Source organism: Oryx dammah, unplaced genomic scaffold (genome assembly GCF_014754425.2).
Source record: "Oryx dammah isolate SB20612 unplaced genomic scaffold, SCBI_Odam_1.1 HiC_scaffold_22, whole genome shotgun sequence".
In the NCBI taxonomy this organism is placed as follows: domain Eukaryota; kingdom Metazoa; phylum Chordata; class Mammalia; order Artiodactyla; family Bovidae; genus Oryx; species Oryx dammah.
The window spans coordinates 4,198,570-4,214,122 of NW_024070206.1; the positions used below are offsets into that span (position 1 = coordinate 4,198,570).

General features: G+C 41.7%; 1 protein-coding gene across 2 annotated transcripts in view; it reads right to left on the minus strand.

Moving 5' to 3' along the window:
* The window catches only part of MALT1 (MALT1 paracaspase), a 64,222-nt gene that overhangs the window by 21,103 nt on the left and 27,566 nt on the right, over positions 1-15,553 (minus strand). Inside the window, exons 4-9 of one of the 2 annotated variants that reach the window (XM_040264298.1) lie at positions 13,112-13,271; positions 11,439-11,617; positions 10,938-11,034; positions 10,320-10,352; positions 7,274-7,300; positions 5,325-5,357 (exon numbers count right to left, since the gene is read on the minus strand). In XM_040264298.1, coding sequence (XP_040120232.1) covers positions 5,325-5,357; positions 7,274-7,300; positions 10,320-10,352; positions 10,938-11,034; positions 11,439-11,617; positions 13,112-13,271 — 529 coding nt within the window. The remainder of the gene's footprint in view (positions 1-5,324; positions 5,358-7,273; positions 7,301-10,319; positions 10,353-10,937; positions 11,035-11,438; positions 11,618-13,111; positions 13,272-15,553) is intronic. The other variant, XM_040264299.1, reaches the window with a different exon arrangement.

The window sequence follows — 15,553 nt, forward strand, 5'->3', positions numbered from 1 at the left end:
GAACATTGGAGTGGGTTGCCATTTCCTTCTCCAGTGCATGAAAGTGAAAAGTGAAAGTGAAGTCACTCAGTTGTGTCCAACTCTTTGAGACCCCATGGACTGCAGCCCACCAGGCTCCTCCGTCCCTGGGATTTTCCAGGCAAGAGTACTGGAGTTGGGTGCCATTGTCTTCTCCGTTAGTTAACTGAGGCTTTGATAAAGATGTGGTCTCATACAAAGAGCTTTTCTGTCGTAAGGGGCAAAAAGATCCACATGTTGCGTGCTCAGTCATGTCCGAATCTTTGCAACTCCATCACCTGCAGCTGCGCCAGACTCCTCTGTCCACGGGTTTCTCCAGGCAAGAATACTAGAGTGGGTTGCCATCTCCTCCTCTGGGTGATCTCCCTGACCCAGGGATCAAACCCACATCTCCTGCATCGGCAGGCGATTCTTTAACTACTGAGCCACCTGGGAAGCCTGAAAAGACGCACACCTGTGCCTTTAAAAGTATCAGCTGGCTTTATTTGGTATACAGCTTAGCTGAGCACAGTCTAGTGCTGAAGAGGTCTTCAGAACTGTACTCTTGCTAGCGGGGGTGGAGTTAAAAGTAAAGACTTGAGACTGTGCGTGATACCAGAAATCTGAGGTTTCCCTCGAGGGCTGGCAGGAGGGTGTGTCCAGCACACACTGGGGTATAAATCTGTAATGGAAACAGCAGGGAGCAGCGGAGAAAGTGTAACAGGAGGGTGTGGCAGCCCCAGCCGGCCGGCTGAAGAGCCACCTCCTGACGCTGGCCAGGACTTGGTGACCAACCTCCGTCACAAAGTGCTAAGGAGATTACTTATAAATTAACACGAAACAGGCAGTCACACTGCTGACTCAATGTTACAATACGTGATCTGATTTCAGGTCTTTAAGATGACTAATGTCACCAAAAATCTCTTTGGAATTTCTTCCTTTTCCACACTAAGGTCAAGGGTTAAACAAGGTCTGGAGAAAAATTAGCACCAACTCAGACAGTGTCTCCCTCAAAGTGGCAAAATACCCTACTTTGTGAGAAGACTCATACTATTTTTTTTTTGGCCTAACCGTGCCGTTTGCGTGTTCTTAGTTCCCCAACCAGGGATTGAACCCCGGGCCCTCAGCAGTGAAAGTGTGGAGTCCTAACTATTGGACTGCCAGAGAATTTCCGTTGTCTGTTATCTTTGTTCTATATTCACATTTTCAGAGATACCTTGCAAACTGCCTATTCTTATGAGTATACACATTAAAAAAAAATTAAACAGCACTTAAGCCACATTTCTGATTCAATAAAAGTCACTTTAAGTCCAGTACAAATGATAATCTCTTCTCCTATCCCAAAGAAAAGGCCAGTTTTCAAGACTATTTTAATAGGCAAATTCAGACATAAAGCCTCTATAGTCCTTCATTTTAAAACTCAAAAAAAAAAAAAAAAAGTTGAGACTACTCAGGGTGGATTTCAATTAGGAGGCAGTGTAAAATTTATTATCACCTGTATTTCCTTTTTTTTTTTTTTTAAGTTTCTTCTTAAAGAAACTAGAAATGTATGTTACACTAATTTACCCATTATATACCAAGACATTAGCTGGCTAATCCACAGAAATATTTCAGAGCGTTGTTTTCTGGGCCCATTAACTCTATCAGAGTTCAGAGCCAATCTTAATATACTGATGGACTCAGACTGGGTTTAACCTGCTCCTCAGTGAGGGGACCTGGAGCCTGGGGTTCCAGCCTTTCGTCATTATAGCCCCAACCAGGGCTTCCCAGTGAGATCCTCAGAGTAAAGAGTCTGTGTTGCACAGTGGATTTCTTGGTGGGATATTATGACAATTTAGTATATATCCTACGCTAAGTTCTACTGGCAGAAAAAAGTTATGAGATACGTAACTGAGAAAAATCACTGGGGTCTTTAGAGGGGAGGAAACAGTTGTTAGACTAAGCATACAGGCTGCTCCTGCTAGGATCACTGCTTTTGTCATCTGTTTGGAAAGGACACTTGGTACAGTACATAGATACAAGGGTTTAGCCACTTGAGAACCATGGGGCTTAAAATCTATGTATCATTAATTGACTGTAACTCTTCAAAAACTTTTCCCCAGTGATAATGTGGGATCTTCATTCCCCAACCAGGGATCGAAGCTGCCCCTCCTGCATTGAAAGTACAGAGTCTTATCCAACGGACCTCCAGGGAGTCCCCCAATGATAATTTTAACGCTTAGTTCCTAAAATGTCTTGAGGTATCTTCTTGAGTTTGGTAATAAAGATGATGGGTCAGTAACTTACCTTGCCCACTCTACGTGCAAAACAGTTCCTGAACTGGGGTGGATTTAGAACAGAGAAGTAGACTGCGGTGGCCGAAATAGGAGATGACAAAGTCTGGTTCCAGGAATTAGTAGCAGAAAGGGAAAGAAAAAGTCAGAGGCACGACAGAGAAAGAAACAGTGAAATTTGAAGTTGAGGAGATAAGAGTGAGGAATCAAAGAAAACTTCAAAATAACAACTATATAAGCAACTTATGATGGGCTTTCAAGTGTTTAAAAATAAGTGAAACTTTCTGTAGAAAAACATTTACTGTAAGAACCACCCACAACTTCTTAAACACATACCATTCACTGGAAAAAGGGAACAGAGACGCCAGCTGATTAAGCAACAGAATAAAACCACTTCAGAAAGATATTCTCACTGTATGATCCTCGACATCTTCTAAAGCATAATGAAATTTATTGTTTAAACACTGGTACAAGTTACACCATTAATTCCACATCTGATTATTCTAACAGTGTGCTACTCATTTCATCCAAAAATGAGTTAATGTTTATAAGCAACTGGAGAAGGAGCTGGTAACACTGAGCGCTCCGTCAGCATCTGTTAAATAAAGAGCCTCTGGCCATCTATCGGTGACAGCCCTGATACCACGTCTGAGTGAGTGACCAGGAGTCCTTGTTGGTCCCGTGCGTCAGATCTTCGTCTTTCTACGTCCTTCAGAATAAAGCCCAAGCTCCTTAGTCTGGCGACAAAGCCATTCTATTCTAGTCCAGGCTGCCCTTCAGGCTGTGGAGAGACGGCCCCCGAGGGTGGCCCCTCACGGTCTCCTTAGGCAGTGCGGCCCCTCACCTGCCCCCTGCTGCCGGCTCCGAGTCTCGGCTGCCCTGTGGCCCTCTCTGAGCATAATGTAGCGGGACACTCTGCCAGTTCTGGGTCAAACCTTAAGAAGTTCTGAGAGCTTCCGGTCTGGGGACTCAGCCACCGTGCAAAGAAAGTGAATTACCTAGTGAGACCACGGGTAGGGGAGGAGAGGAGAGAGTGAAGTAGACTGAGTATATTACAGGACAGGAAAATAGGGGGCCATATGCCCTTTTAAGGGGACAGCTACTATTTAGTCACAGCCTACAGCTGTCACTCAAAAGCTACCATTTTTGAGAGCGCTTATAAACCTGAATTTGCAGCTGATTCTGTCTGAAGCCACTGTGCGGGACCCCCTCCCCCAGTTCGTGCCCTTTCTCCACAGCCTGAACAGTCCCATGGAAGCTCCCCTCCCTGCTGTCAGCCTTCACCTCCATGCTAATGATGCTCCTGACCGTGTCTCCGAGCCTGGCCTCTCCTTAGAGTGTCAGACCCACGTGTGAAAATGCCTGCTGTGTCCCTATGCCTAGACATGACACAACCACCCAAAGTAAGAGTCCGCTGCTGTTTGAATCTTGCTTGTGATCCTGTGTTCTCTAACTCAGTGGGCTGTACGACCACCTGCCTAGTGGCCCAAGCAAGAGTCTGAGCAGGCGTGGTGCCGCCTCTGTATTTTCCGTACCCTAGAGTGAGGCGCTGAGAACAGCTTAGCGACCCATTGTCTCAAGGTCTGAGCCTGCTCTGTCTTCTTCTGCACCGACTCCGTACTAGCCTGGTTTAGAGCCTCAGCATTTCTTTATCTGGACTATTGAACAGTCTCAATTTTTCTCTTAACTTAAACAACGTCTCCCTTCCAGTTCATTTTCTATACACTGATATAAGACTGGTCTTTCGGAGGGACAAGCTCACCCCTCTTTCAAAGCTTCCTTCCAGTGCTTGTCTGAGAAATAGGGCTCCTCACGACCTGGTCTTAATCTGCTTCTCTAAGTTCCTGCTCTTCCTGCTCTAGAGCAGGGGCCCCCAACCTCCAGGATCTAATGCCAGATGATCTGAGGTGCAGCGGATGTAATAATAATAGAAACAAAGTGCATAATAAGCATAATGTGCTTGAATCATCCCCAAACCATCCCCCCACCTCCAGTCCATGGGAAAGCTGTCTTCCACGGAACAGGTCCCTGGTGCCCAAAAGGCCGAGGACCACCGCTCTGTGGGCATGGTGTGTTACTTGCAACTTTCCCCAATACAACAAACACCCTGTCTTCTTTCTCTACGATGTTTCTTTAGGATTTCACGTTTCCTCTGTCTGGAAGGCCCTTCTATTCATCCTTCAACATGCAGAACTGCTATTGCAACCTCTCAGGTGCTTTCCTAACCTCTAACCCCACCAAGATACAGTATTAGTCACTTCTGTGTCACCTATACATGCTTCTTTTTGCTTTTATGTTTATTTTTTTGCACATTGCCAAACCAGAAATCACTCCACAGAAGCTGACCTGGTCTCAGAAACTGAATTCATAATCTTTTTATCTATTTATTTATTTTTTGAATTCACAGTCTTTTTATTTTTTATCTTATTGAAAAAATTTATTTATTTATTTGGCTGTGATGGGTCTTAGTAGTGGCACGAAAACTTTCAGTTGCAGCATGTGGGATCTAGTTCCCTGACCAGAGATTGAACCCAGGCCCTCTGAATTGGGAGCATGAAGTCTTAGCCACTGGACCACCAAGGAAGTCCCTCATAATCTTTTCAAAGTCTCCTATTCTATAATTTCTTTTTTTTAATTTAAATTTATTTATTTTAATTGGAGGCTAATTACTTTACAATATTATATATAATTTCTTTTATAAATATCCAAAATAAAACATGTTATTCAAATATTTATATAAGTTGTCAATTTTAAAAGTCTCAAATTCCTTCATAAGTGCCATAAAAGAGTTGTATGCTACAATCATATTTGGTTACAGGGCCTTCCTGGTGGCTTAGATGGTAAAGAATCCGCCTGCAATGTGGGAGACCTGGGTTAGATCCCTGTATCAGGAAGGTCCCTTGGAGAAGGAAACGGCTACCCATTCTAGTATTCTTACCTGGATAATCCCATGGACAGAGGCTCCTGGAGGGTTACAGTCCATGGGTCACAAAGAGTGGGACACGACTGAGTGACTAACACTTTCATTTTCAAGCGTTTTAAAGCACTACTTACCCAAAGGTTGGTCAACTGTTTGCTCTTGATTATCTACAGAAAGATAAAAACAAAAAGGGTAAGCGAGTTGTTATCCATGACGCATTTCCGGGGTTAGAGAGAAGCAGTGACAGGTCCCATCGGCAGTACTCCGAAAGGCAGAATGGTTACAGCTAGTTTATGGTTTTGAGGTGTTCAGGTTCCTGATTAAAAACTTGTACCTGGATGGGAGTTGGAGACAGGGGCAGGGAATGGCTCTGGTGACTGATTACTACAGCTGAGGGTGATACTCTTTAACATGTTAGGTAGAAATTACAGCCTGAAAACGGTTGGTGTGGCCATGAAGAGCAGCAGGAATGGTTAACACTTACTGAATGCCGGCCTGGGGCTATTGCATGCGATGTAAATATAACTGATTTAAACAGCCGCACTTTGTGAGGTATATACTGTTATTACCTCCTCGATACAGGTACGGAGTCTGAGGCAGAGAAAGACTGAGTCACCTGCCCCGTGTTAGCAAGCTAGGAGATCTCATTCCATGGGCATGCTCTTTGCCATCATCTGTACACAATATGGAATCCCTCCAACTCTCAGGGACCATGCAGGAAGACACGCTGGGGAAGAGGGACTTCAGATGGTCATGTGTCTCTTGCTACAGAGAGGGTAACTGTTTGCATTTTTAATAATAAATATGCTCTAAGAGTCCACTGAAAGTATATTCAATTTTTTCTTACATGATTTGGTATTTCTAATTCTTGGGGAGCAAGGATATAATGAAAAAGGTCCGGGAAATTTCAGAAGCTTAGGGGTGCTGGTATGCAGAAATTCTCCTGAAATAGCTTTTCATGAGGCTCACTGAAGAGCATGAAATAACGGACACATTTAGGAAAAGGGGAACTCTAACCAGGTCAAGAGAAGCAATCAGCTACAAGACGAGGATGGCTGTTCCAACATCACTTAGTTTTGAGTGCTGGAAGCAAATCTCATGGAGGTTTCCTGGAGCTCGAGGCTGGCCCAGCAGGAATGACACCCTGGTAACAGGGCCCTTCTGCTTCGTCTCGTGGGCTTACAGTAATCAGCACAGCCCAACCATCGCTTACAAGAGATGTTTAGTAACAAAACATAGGCGCAAAACTAAGCAAACTAGTTATGGCGCGACAACAACGAGAAATAACACATCACGAAATAAGAGGGATCGCTACAAATATTAACTGATGTAGCTCCCGTCTGATCCCACTCTCTCGAGGTTTCATTTTCAAACAGTCAGAGGTTCCCTCAGTGCCTTTCGGAATGCCCACAGCCCGGACGTATGCCCTTTGCCTTCACGATTACTATGCCTTTCATCTCAGGCAAGCCTGCCCTTTAGCTTCACTTGTTCAGAAATCGGTTCTCACAAAATTGGCCAAAGAATGATAAATATTCCTGCCAACTATCAGTCTCTTCATGGCCAATGACCAACCACTCGTCCACAGAGCACCAACAGTCCCCACTGACAGTAGTCTCACTTCTGATGCGACACCCACCCAACTAGGTCAGGCATGTTCCGTGTCCGAGCAGCTCTGAACGGGGGCCCAGGGGTCTGGCGAGCTCAGAAGTGTTACTCCTGTCACTTTTTCATAGGCTGCTTCGCATCTCTCAAATTAATTCCATGCGTTTCTCCATATAGCTACCTTTTTTATTTATAGTCATTCACAATGATAAAGAAATACACTGATATTTTATATTGCCTCAGTATATTTATTTTTCTACCCTACAGTCTTATAATTTAGAGTATTTTTAATATTTTCACTTGCATGAAATTGAACTTCATGTTAAGTACTGATTTCAACCCTAAATTATGATGTCAATCAAGGGGAAAAAACACCCCACTAGTACTGCTACAGCAAAAGAACACTGCTAGTGTCTTTTTAAGTTGCTGCATTCAATAACCTGGAACTCTAACATGAGTGCTTTATGTTTGCATTACTCACCAGGATGCCCGAGATCCGTCAATTCATCTAAAATAAAATAAGAGAAAACAGATGAAATAATCTTTAAATCATTTAACTGCCAATTTAGTGCATATAGGAAGACTGATCAAAGAAGGTGACTCTGTGCTATTAAATTGTGTTACAGTGTTTTGTCAGGTTAGAATTTTTTAAGTGCCTTAAATGAGAAGCCATGGACGTTGTGAGGAGGGGAGTATGCTGTTGTGGACATCAGTTAGGACTCCTAAGCTACTACTATGTTCGTCAAATGACAAAAAGCTAAACAGACTCATCTTTAATCTGACAAAAGTTTTTTAGATGTTCTGGCTAATTATGGGACAAAAACAATCAAGAGACAGGTTTGTCTATGGCCTCAACTATACACTTCTTGAAACTAATTAAAAACCTCAAATGATATTTTTAAAAATAAACTTGAATTTAGAACAGTTTAAGATGTACAGAACTACTGGGAGGACAGTGCAGAGTTTCTGCATACACCCACCTACTTTCCCTATTTTTAACGTCTGACGTTAGGAAGGCGTATTTGTCACAGTTAATGAACCATTAATGTTCTTTTTTTGTTCCAGGACCCTGTTCAGGACACCACGTCACATTTACTTGTGTTTTCTTGGGTTTCTCTTTGCTGTGACAGTTTCTCAGACCCTCCTTGTTTTTGATAACCTTGACTATTTTGAGGATTTCCAATAAGGTATTTTGTGGAATGTCTCTAAGTCAGGATATATCTGATGCTAGATGGGTGGAATGTGTTTTTAATGGTATTGTGGTTTCAGAATTGTTAAATTGTAGTCCCTTGGTGGCTCAGATGATAAAGAATCTGCCTGTGATGTGGGAGACATGGGTTCGATCGCTGGGTTGGGAAGATCCCCTGGAGGAGGGCATGGCAACCCACTCCATTATTCATGCCTGGAGAATTCCATGGACAGAGGAGCCTGGTGGGCTACAGTCTGTAAGGGTTGTAAAGAGTCAGACAAGGCTGAGTGACTACACACAGCATACAGCCTCTGGCTAATGGAGAGAGAGAATCATCTAAGCAAATACCTATGACAATACAGCTACCTATTTTTCCTTTACAAATTTTATGAAGATAAAAGTTACCATTCACAATAAATTACAAATGCTATACTACTCATAGAATGTGCAGTAATTTCTGTGATATAAAACCCACTGCACAGCGGTATTTGCTAGAGTACAGGGTCATGTACGATTTCTTCCATCTTCTGTGCTCACTCCTTCCCAGGTACTCAGGCCAGCACCTGTTCTTCCATCCCATAGTCAGTGAGGCTGCTTCACCCACTTGTAACAGGCTCAGATTCTTATCTGGCTGTGCTGTGTCTTTGTTCATTGCTGCGCGAGGATTTTCTCTGGTGTGGCTCATGGGCTCTAGAGCAAGGCTCAGCAGTTGTGGCTTACAGGCTGAGTTGCACCGAGGCATCTGGGATCTCCCTGGACCAGGGATCGAACCTGTGTCCCCTGCATTGACAGGTGGGTTCTTAACCGCAGGACCACCCAAGTCCAGGTTTAGGTTCTTTTGTCATAGTCTCACTCCATTCTGGGATTCCCCTCCTCTGACCTCCTAAATGATCTAAGACCTGCACACATGTATTCACCACAACAACTGTCAGTGTTTTCACTGCCCTTAAAAAAACCCTGAATCCCACCTATTGAACCCCTACCCTCTGTCCCAATCAGGGATCTGTAACAAAGCACATAAAATGAAACAGATCACATCAGCTTCTACAGGTAAAAAAAATAAGGTATGCTGTAGGACATCGCTGCTGTGTGCCCATCCACCAACTATAAAATGCCTCAACACTGCAGATTTTTTAGAAAGAAAAGTTGGATCTAATTTTTCCATCTGAAATTTTGGTTGTAATTTCATAACAGATTTATTTGAAAATTATTATCTAATAGTGTGTTTGCCACTGCAAAATTATAGGGAGAATCTTGCAGGCAAAAAACCAGCTAGGTGGTAACTGACATGCATCACCCTGAAACTAGCGATGTTAGTTTACATTTTTTCTTAGAGGTCTGCAATGTTAGGAGATTTTAAAATCATGCAATTAGGTGAAAAAGAAGGAAGAGGAGTTTGCTTAGGAGTCTTTACAAAGATTCCCTCATGCAGGGCCCACAGACCACGGGATTACAGTGCACCCTTATGCTAGAGAATTCTTGTCGGCAACTATGATTGGGACGAAGACAGTAATTTCAGAACTTCAGAGTGACACCATAGCAATCCAAAGGACAGGGAAACCAAGAAACGTAAGAGGTGACATTATTTTCTTACTTTGCCCAAGTAGAGCCAAAGATTTTTGTAATAGGTTAAAGAGGCAGAAATTGAAAAAATACTTTGCTTCCACAAATCTCATTTTGCAAAACAGTGTGACACCACACTAGGGGCAAGTAACTTAAGTTTTAAAATTTATTCATTACAACTCACGTGGCAAGGCTTTGGTTAGTCAAAACAAATTAGAAGTTTATGTTAAAATAACTTTCAGTTCTCTGTGTAATGTGGTAAAGGTGACATGATACCTTAATCTATAGTCTTATAACTTCAAAGAATGGATCTTATAAACTTATATTAAAACAGTATATTTATTATTACATAAAAAAATGGATTAAACAACAAATTTCCAGTCCTGAAACTGTTACAGAAATTATGTTTGCATTTGAGAAGCATTTTATCATGGCAAATAGATAAATAAAATAATCTAAACAACTATCCATGACAGGATAGCCATGTATTTTTTTAAATTTTATGAAGACAAAAATGAATATTAAGAATTAATCACACTGTTCACTATTTGTAAGATATTGTTGGAAATTAGTTATTTTAATAATGTATCAATTGAATAGTGTCTAGGGCAATTTATAAACCCTTGAAGACTAAGATACAGTATCCTTGCATTAAAATCTTTTCTTATAGCTAGTATTTTTTCCATCACTGCACTCAGTAGGTCAGGGCACTCCACCAATCCCAAGAGGAACCAGCATGCAGGATATTTGCTTTCAAACCAAAGGATTACGCTACCTTCAGTGCATTCCACTGCCTCATCTGTTCTTCCTTGTTCCAGAGAAAACAAATGTGAATACATTGTGATTCATGATCTTAGGAAGGGTGGCCATCAAGCAAACAGAGATAAATATCATAGAAATATGTTGGCAAACCAACATACATATCAACTGCTTTAATATCTCCTACTATTAACAACATCACTAAACGCATGAAGCTGAAATAGAAGCAACTCTTAAATTATGTATTTCGTAAGTGGCACTATTGATTAATAATCATTCTGCATATATCTGTGATGTCTGTTTCTTTAATAATGTTTTATTAAAAACCTTTTTCCATTAAACCCAGGGTTTTTTAGCTAAAGCTCAGAATACATTTTTTGCCATAAATGTTTAATATAAACTATAAAAAACTAAAAAGATCTAAATACATAATCTTTTTGGGTTCTTTTCTGTTCTTTATGTGTGAATCCTCATTATGAATTTAGGATGCATTCTCTCAAACTTCTATTTAAGCAAAAATAATTCCGGATGCTTAACATACCATTAAATAGAATGGGTGAATAGAATTTCCACTGCTCAGCATCCTTCATCTTATATGACTCCATTGGTCAGAACCCTGAGTGGTACTGCTTACCTACGATGACGTCTACTTTCTTGCTGTCTTGACTCTCTCGATCATTATATACACGACACCAGTAGGTTCCTTGATGCTCCAAATCCACATAAGGTACCTAAATCAGTATCAGAACATGCACATATTGACAGACTCTTTAATTTTAATTTAAAATGGCTTGGAGAAAATTATTATTTTTTTAAGCCCTACAAAACTGAACATTGCAGACTTTCCTCCATTTTTTCCATTCATTACATTAGGTCAAGGATTAGCAAGCAAATAATACAGTGAATCTAATGGTAGTGAGTCTGATGCCATACTAGTTGACACCTTTTACGTAAGCACTTACATATGGGCTGGAATAGTGTTCTAGTCCTTTTGCAAATGTAAGAATCAATTAATACTGGAAAATAAAGAACTTGAAAACACCCCAAATATGAATCACTATTCACTATGATTTTTCATTATACTATTTATTTCACATATTAACCACCCCAAATGTCCCCGAGACCAACTTCCTACCATGTATAGCTTTTTTGTCTCGTGTGTTAATCGTGATTCGTTTTTGAACCACTGGTACTGAGGAATGGGGCTTCCGACAGCCACACACTGTAAGATCAACGTGCTGCCAGGCATCAGCTTTTGGGACTTTGGTTCAACACAGATTTGCAACTTGGATTCAGAGATGCCATCCCAACTGCCTTAAATTAAAAGAAAAATAGCAATGAACATAAAAGTTCTAAGTTTAAAAAAACCTTTTAAAACTTTAATTAAAAAAAAATGCTTTCAAGTTCATCCTTCATTTTTTTCCCCACGATCTTTAATAGAATCTCCCAAACGATATTTCAGAAAACTGTTGCACTTCTAGAAATATTAAGAGATGTTCTATGGATAAAAGGATGCTATGGACAAATAAGTTTAGAACATTCTGGGTTAAACAAAGTTAGATTTCTTTACTGTAGAACTTCTCAAAGTATTCACATGCACTATATATTCAAGAGGGGAAAATAGTTCACGTGGTTTCTAAATATGCTTAGCCATATTTGGTAGAGCAAAGGACTTAACATCTTGAGTGACATTCATGTTAAAAACAGAAAGTTCTATGTTCTGCTGTTTGATTTAACTTGCCTTCTTAAAGTCAGGAGTTTTGCTATTAGCACTGAATAAATAAGGATGGGTTATCCCTAGCTTTTCTTCCCAAGACAGATATCAGAAAGCATTTTTTATTGAAGGCTCATCTGTCAGTCTTTAAGAGCCTTGAGGACAGAGGGCTTGTCAATGAGATGCGGTAACAATGAAATTCTGTGTCTAGCACATTGCAGGTGATCAATAATATTTGTTGAATGAACAATATTCTATTCATAAACATGAAAGTTCATTACATGCACAGAAATATTCTAAAAAAATATAAACCACTCTCTTAATTAATCATGACTATTCCTAGAGACTTTTTTCAGTTGTGGGAAAAGCTAAACTGAGAAGAAGAATGGAAGACACAATTCGAAACCGAAGTCTGTTTCCCTCATGCTGTTTGCCCAGCAAAAATGACAAACATGGTTCTTGACTGTGTGTGTGAATAAATAAAATAATCCCTGATGGCTACTCTTTAGAAGACCTTGGGGTTTTTCCTTGATCAATACTGGTTATTGAACTAAAAAGCAGACAGACAAAGAGTAGAAAACCACCTGGATGAAGGCTTCATTGTATTGACTGATGAACCATAAGCCCTGCCACGCCAGTACCAACTCTACAGATAGACTTTACTCCATGACACAACTTTTTAGGAGTAATACAATAGTTTGGGAGAAAAAAAACACAGTATAGAAAAGAACTCAAAAGTGAGCAAGATTGCCTTAGATTTCTTTTCTCCTCCAAAATCAGAGACCACAACATTTAGACCCATGAAAGGCAGCAAGTTTTCAGAGGTCAGCAGCAGGGCCAGATTGAGAAAGGTCATTTTATCCCCAAACATCTCTCTTTGTCTATCTAGCTGTCTATCCATCCATCCATCCAGAAAAAGAATGAAAGCACGTGGGATAGAATCTTAACGACTGGTGCCGTTATACTGGGGGAAGTACATATACATTATATTGGGTGAGTACCGGGTTTGATGCTTTGAAATGATCTAAAAGCAAACACTTAAAGTAAAATTTAAAAGAGGCAATTCCCATCCCAGCACTCAATTTATCACTTACTCTGAAAGCTTTCTGTTACTTCTGTGACATCGCAAACATCCAGCTGTGACCACTGGCTAAATTCAAAGGTGAAATTATTATTAACTCGACAGACATAAAAGCCCGCATCTCTTACATGCACTGTGTTAAAAACAAGTTCAGATGCATTTCCATTCGGAATCTGTGAAAGAATCAACAAGAGGATAAAAGTGAATGACTCATCAAAATATACCTTATAAACTGTGCTGTGCAAAATGTATGATTTCCTGGGAGCTTTGAAAAGTGTATCTTTTTTCTCCCGGTTCTAAAATATCTGTTCCTAAGAAGCAAACAATAACATGTTGAGTAATTTAGGACTGAAGTCACTGAAATCCAGTCTTTTACAAATCTGTTAACCAGACAGTTAAGCTCTATCCCATATATCTTCCAAAAACTCACTAATAGTAAAATGTCTATTCTGTCCTTTAAAATTGTTTGATCATTAGTATTTACAGGCTTGAGAACTGCAACATTTATGAGCTCAGTAGCCAAACCATGAAGGAGTAAAGAGATCACGGAAAGTCAGGCCTGGCTGCACATCTCAGCTCTGATCAAATTAGCTGTGAGCATATGAGCAAGTTTTACCCTGAGACCCCAGTCTCTCACCTGCCGAGTTCTATTGGAGGGTAGAGGCCTTGACGGCACACTTCTCTCAAGGCCTGGGAGGTGAAGAGCTATGGGAAGCGTGTTGGTGACAGAAGGACTGGCCATTCAGGGGCATCCCAAGCCTTCCTCCCAGGCCTGGGTCATCTCAGCTGCTCCCATCAATTTACCACCACCACCTAACTCTGCATATTGCCAAGGTTTCACTAGGTGCCTCCTTATACAGGGGACCCCTTGCAAAGGACTTTAACACACTCCCCCTCTTCAAGCCCCAACCAACTGAATTCACCTCTCTTTTCTTCTCAGAACCAGCACCAGAGCAAGGCCGTTTTGCTCAAGATCTGACAGCTGGGATGGAGACTGCCCTGAGCACTGCCTGCCTACCCTCCCACACGAACCCACCTAGTCTGCCTTCCTACTAGAACAGTCCTGGGTACTTCCTCTCTCCTGCAACCCCACTCCTCTCAGCCACTGACTTCGGATAGGAATCTCTCCTCTTCCAGCTGCTGCTGCTGCTAAGTTGCTTTAGTCGTGTCCAACTCTGTGCAACCCCAGAGATGGCAGCCCACCAGGCTCCCCCGTCAGTGGGATTCTCCAGGCAAGAACACTGGAACGGGTTGCTGTTTCCTTCTCCAATGCATGAAAGTGAAGTCACTCAGTTGTGTCCGACTCTTAGCGACCCCATGGACTGCACCTACCAGGCTCTTCCGCCCATGGGATTTTCCAGGCAAGAGTACTGTAGTGGGGTGCCATTGCCTTCTTCACCTTTTCCAGCTACCGAACCACAAACCTGAGCCCGTGCCTATTCAGAGCTGCTCTCCTCTCTCCTGTGAAAATGGAAAAAACCTGTCTTCCTACCAAAGGCCTCTTGGGCTTGGGATGCGTGAGGATCCTAACCGCTCAGAACTCCAGAGTTACTATGAAGATTAGTTCAAGCTGAAGACGTTTCGGACTCAACAGATGCAGAAAGAAGGCTTCTCAGAGCTTTCCTTTTCTGACAAAAGTAGAAACTTCTGGGGGATGAGGCCACTATAAATTCCATCTTCAGGGTGGCTTTTACTTCCAGGAAAGCGATCAAACCCACTATAAACCTCTTCTCCAGGGGAGTTTCATGGCCATGAAGAAGATGGAAAGACCACTTGCACTCGCATGAACAGATAGTATCACAAACTTTCTTATCACCTGTCTATTCTCCCAGAAACCCCTCTGTACGTATTTACTAAAGAAACCCCTGTTTCTTCCTTAGAGGCTCTTTCTTTCTCATCCCTTTCCTGTAACTTTAACCCAGCATGGAACTACTTCTTTTGTAAGTTCCCATATGAATAAATTTTCTCTTCTTAATCTGTATTCTGTCAGTTGATTCACTGGCTCCCAGGGAGAGAACATGAGAGGGTAAAGTGTTTTCCTCTCTGACAATTTGATCCCCTCTGGCCTTGCTCCTGCAATTTTCTCTCTCTACTTTAGCATCTCTTTTATTAGAGTGCTCTCAAAAACATCCTCTAGTACCTTGGTATCTTAAATAAACAAACAAAAAAAATCCCAAATATCCTGCCCTGGACCCGTATACCTCTCAGCAGCACTGGAAACGCTGACCACCCTTTTCTTCCTGAAATACTTTCCCAGGGGCTTCCGACCAGCCTCTCCTGGCCGTGCTCACTCTCTCTTGCAAATTCTTCATAGTCTCTCTACTGCTGCTTCCTCTCCTATACACACTTTCAGTGTTGCCTCTGGGGGTATCCAAGCTGACTCAGATGCATTCAGACATTAATAGGCATGGCAAACTTCATGTGTCTGAAACCACAGTCTTGACTTTTCACCCTG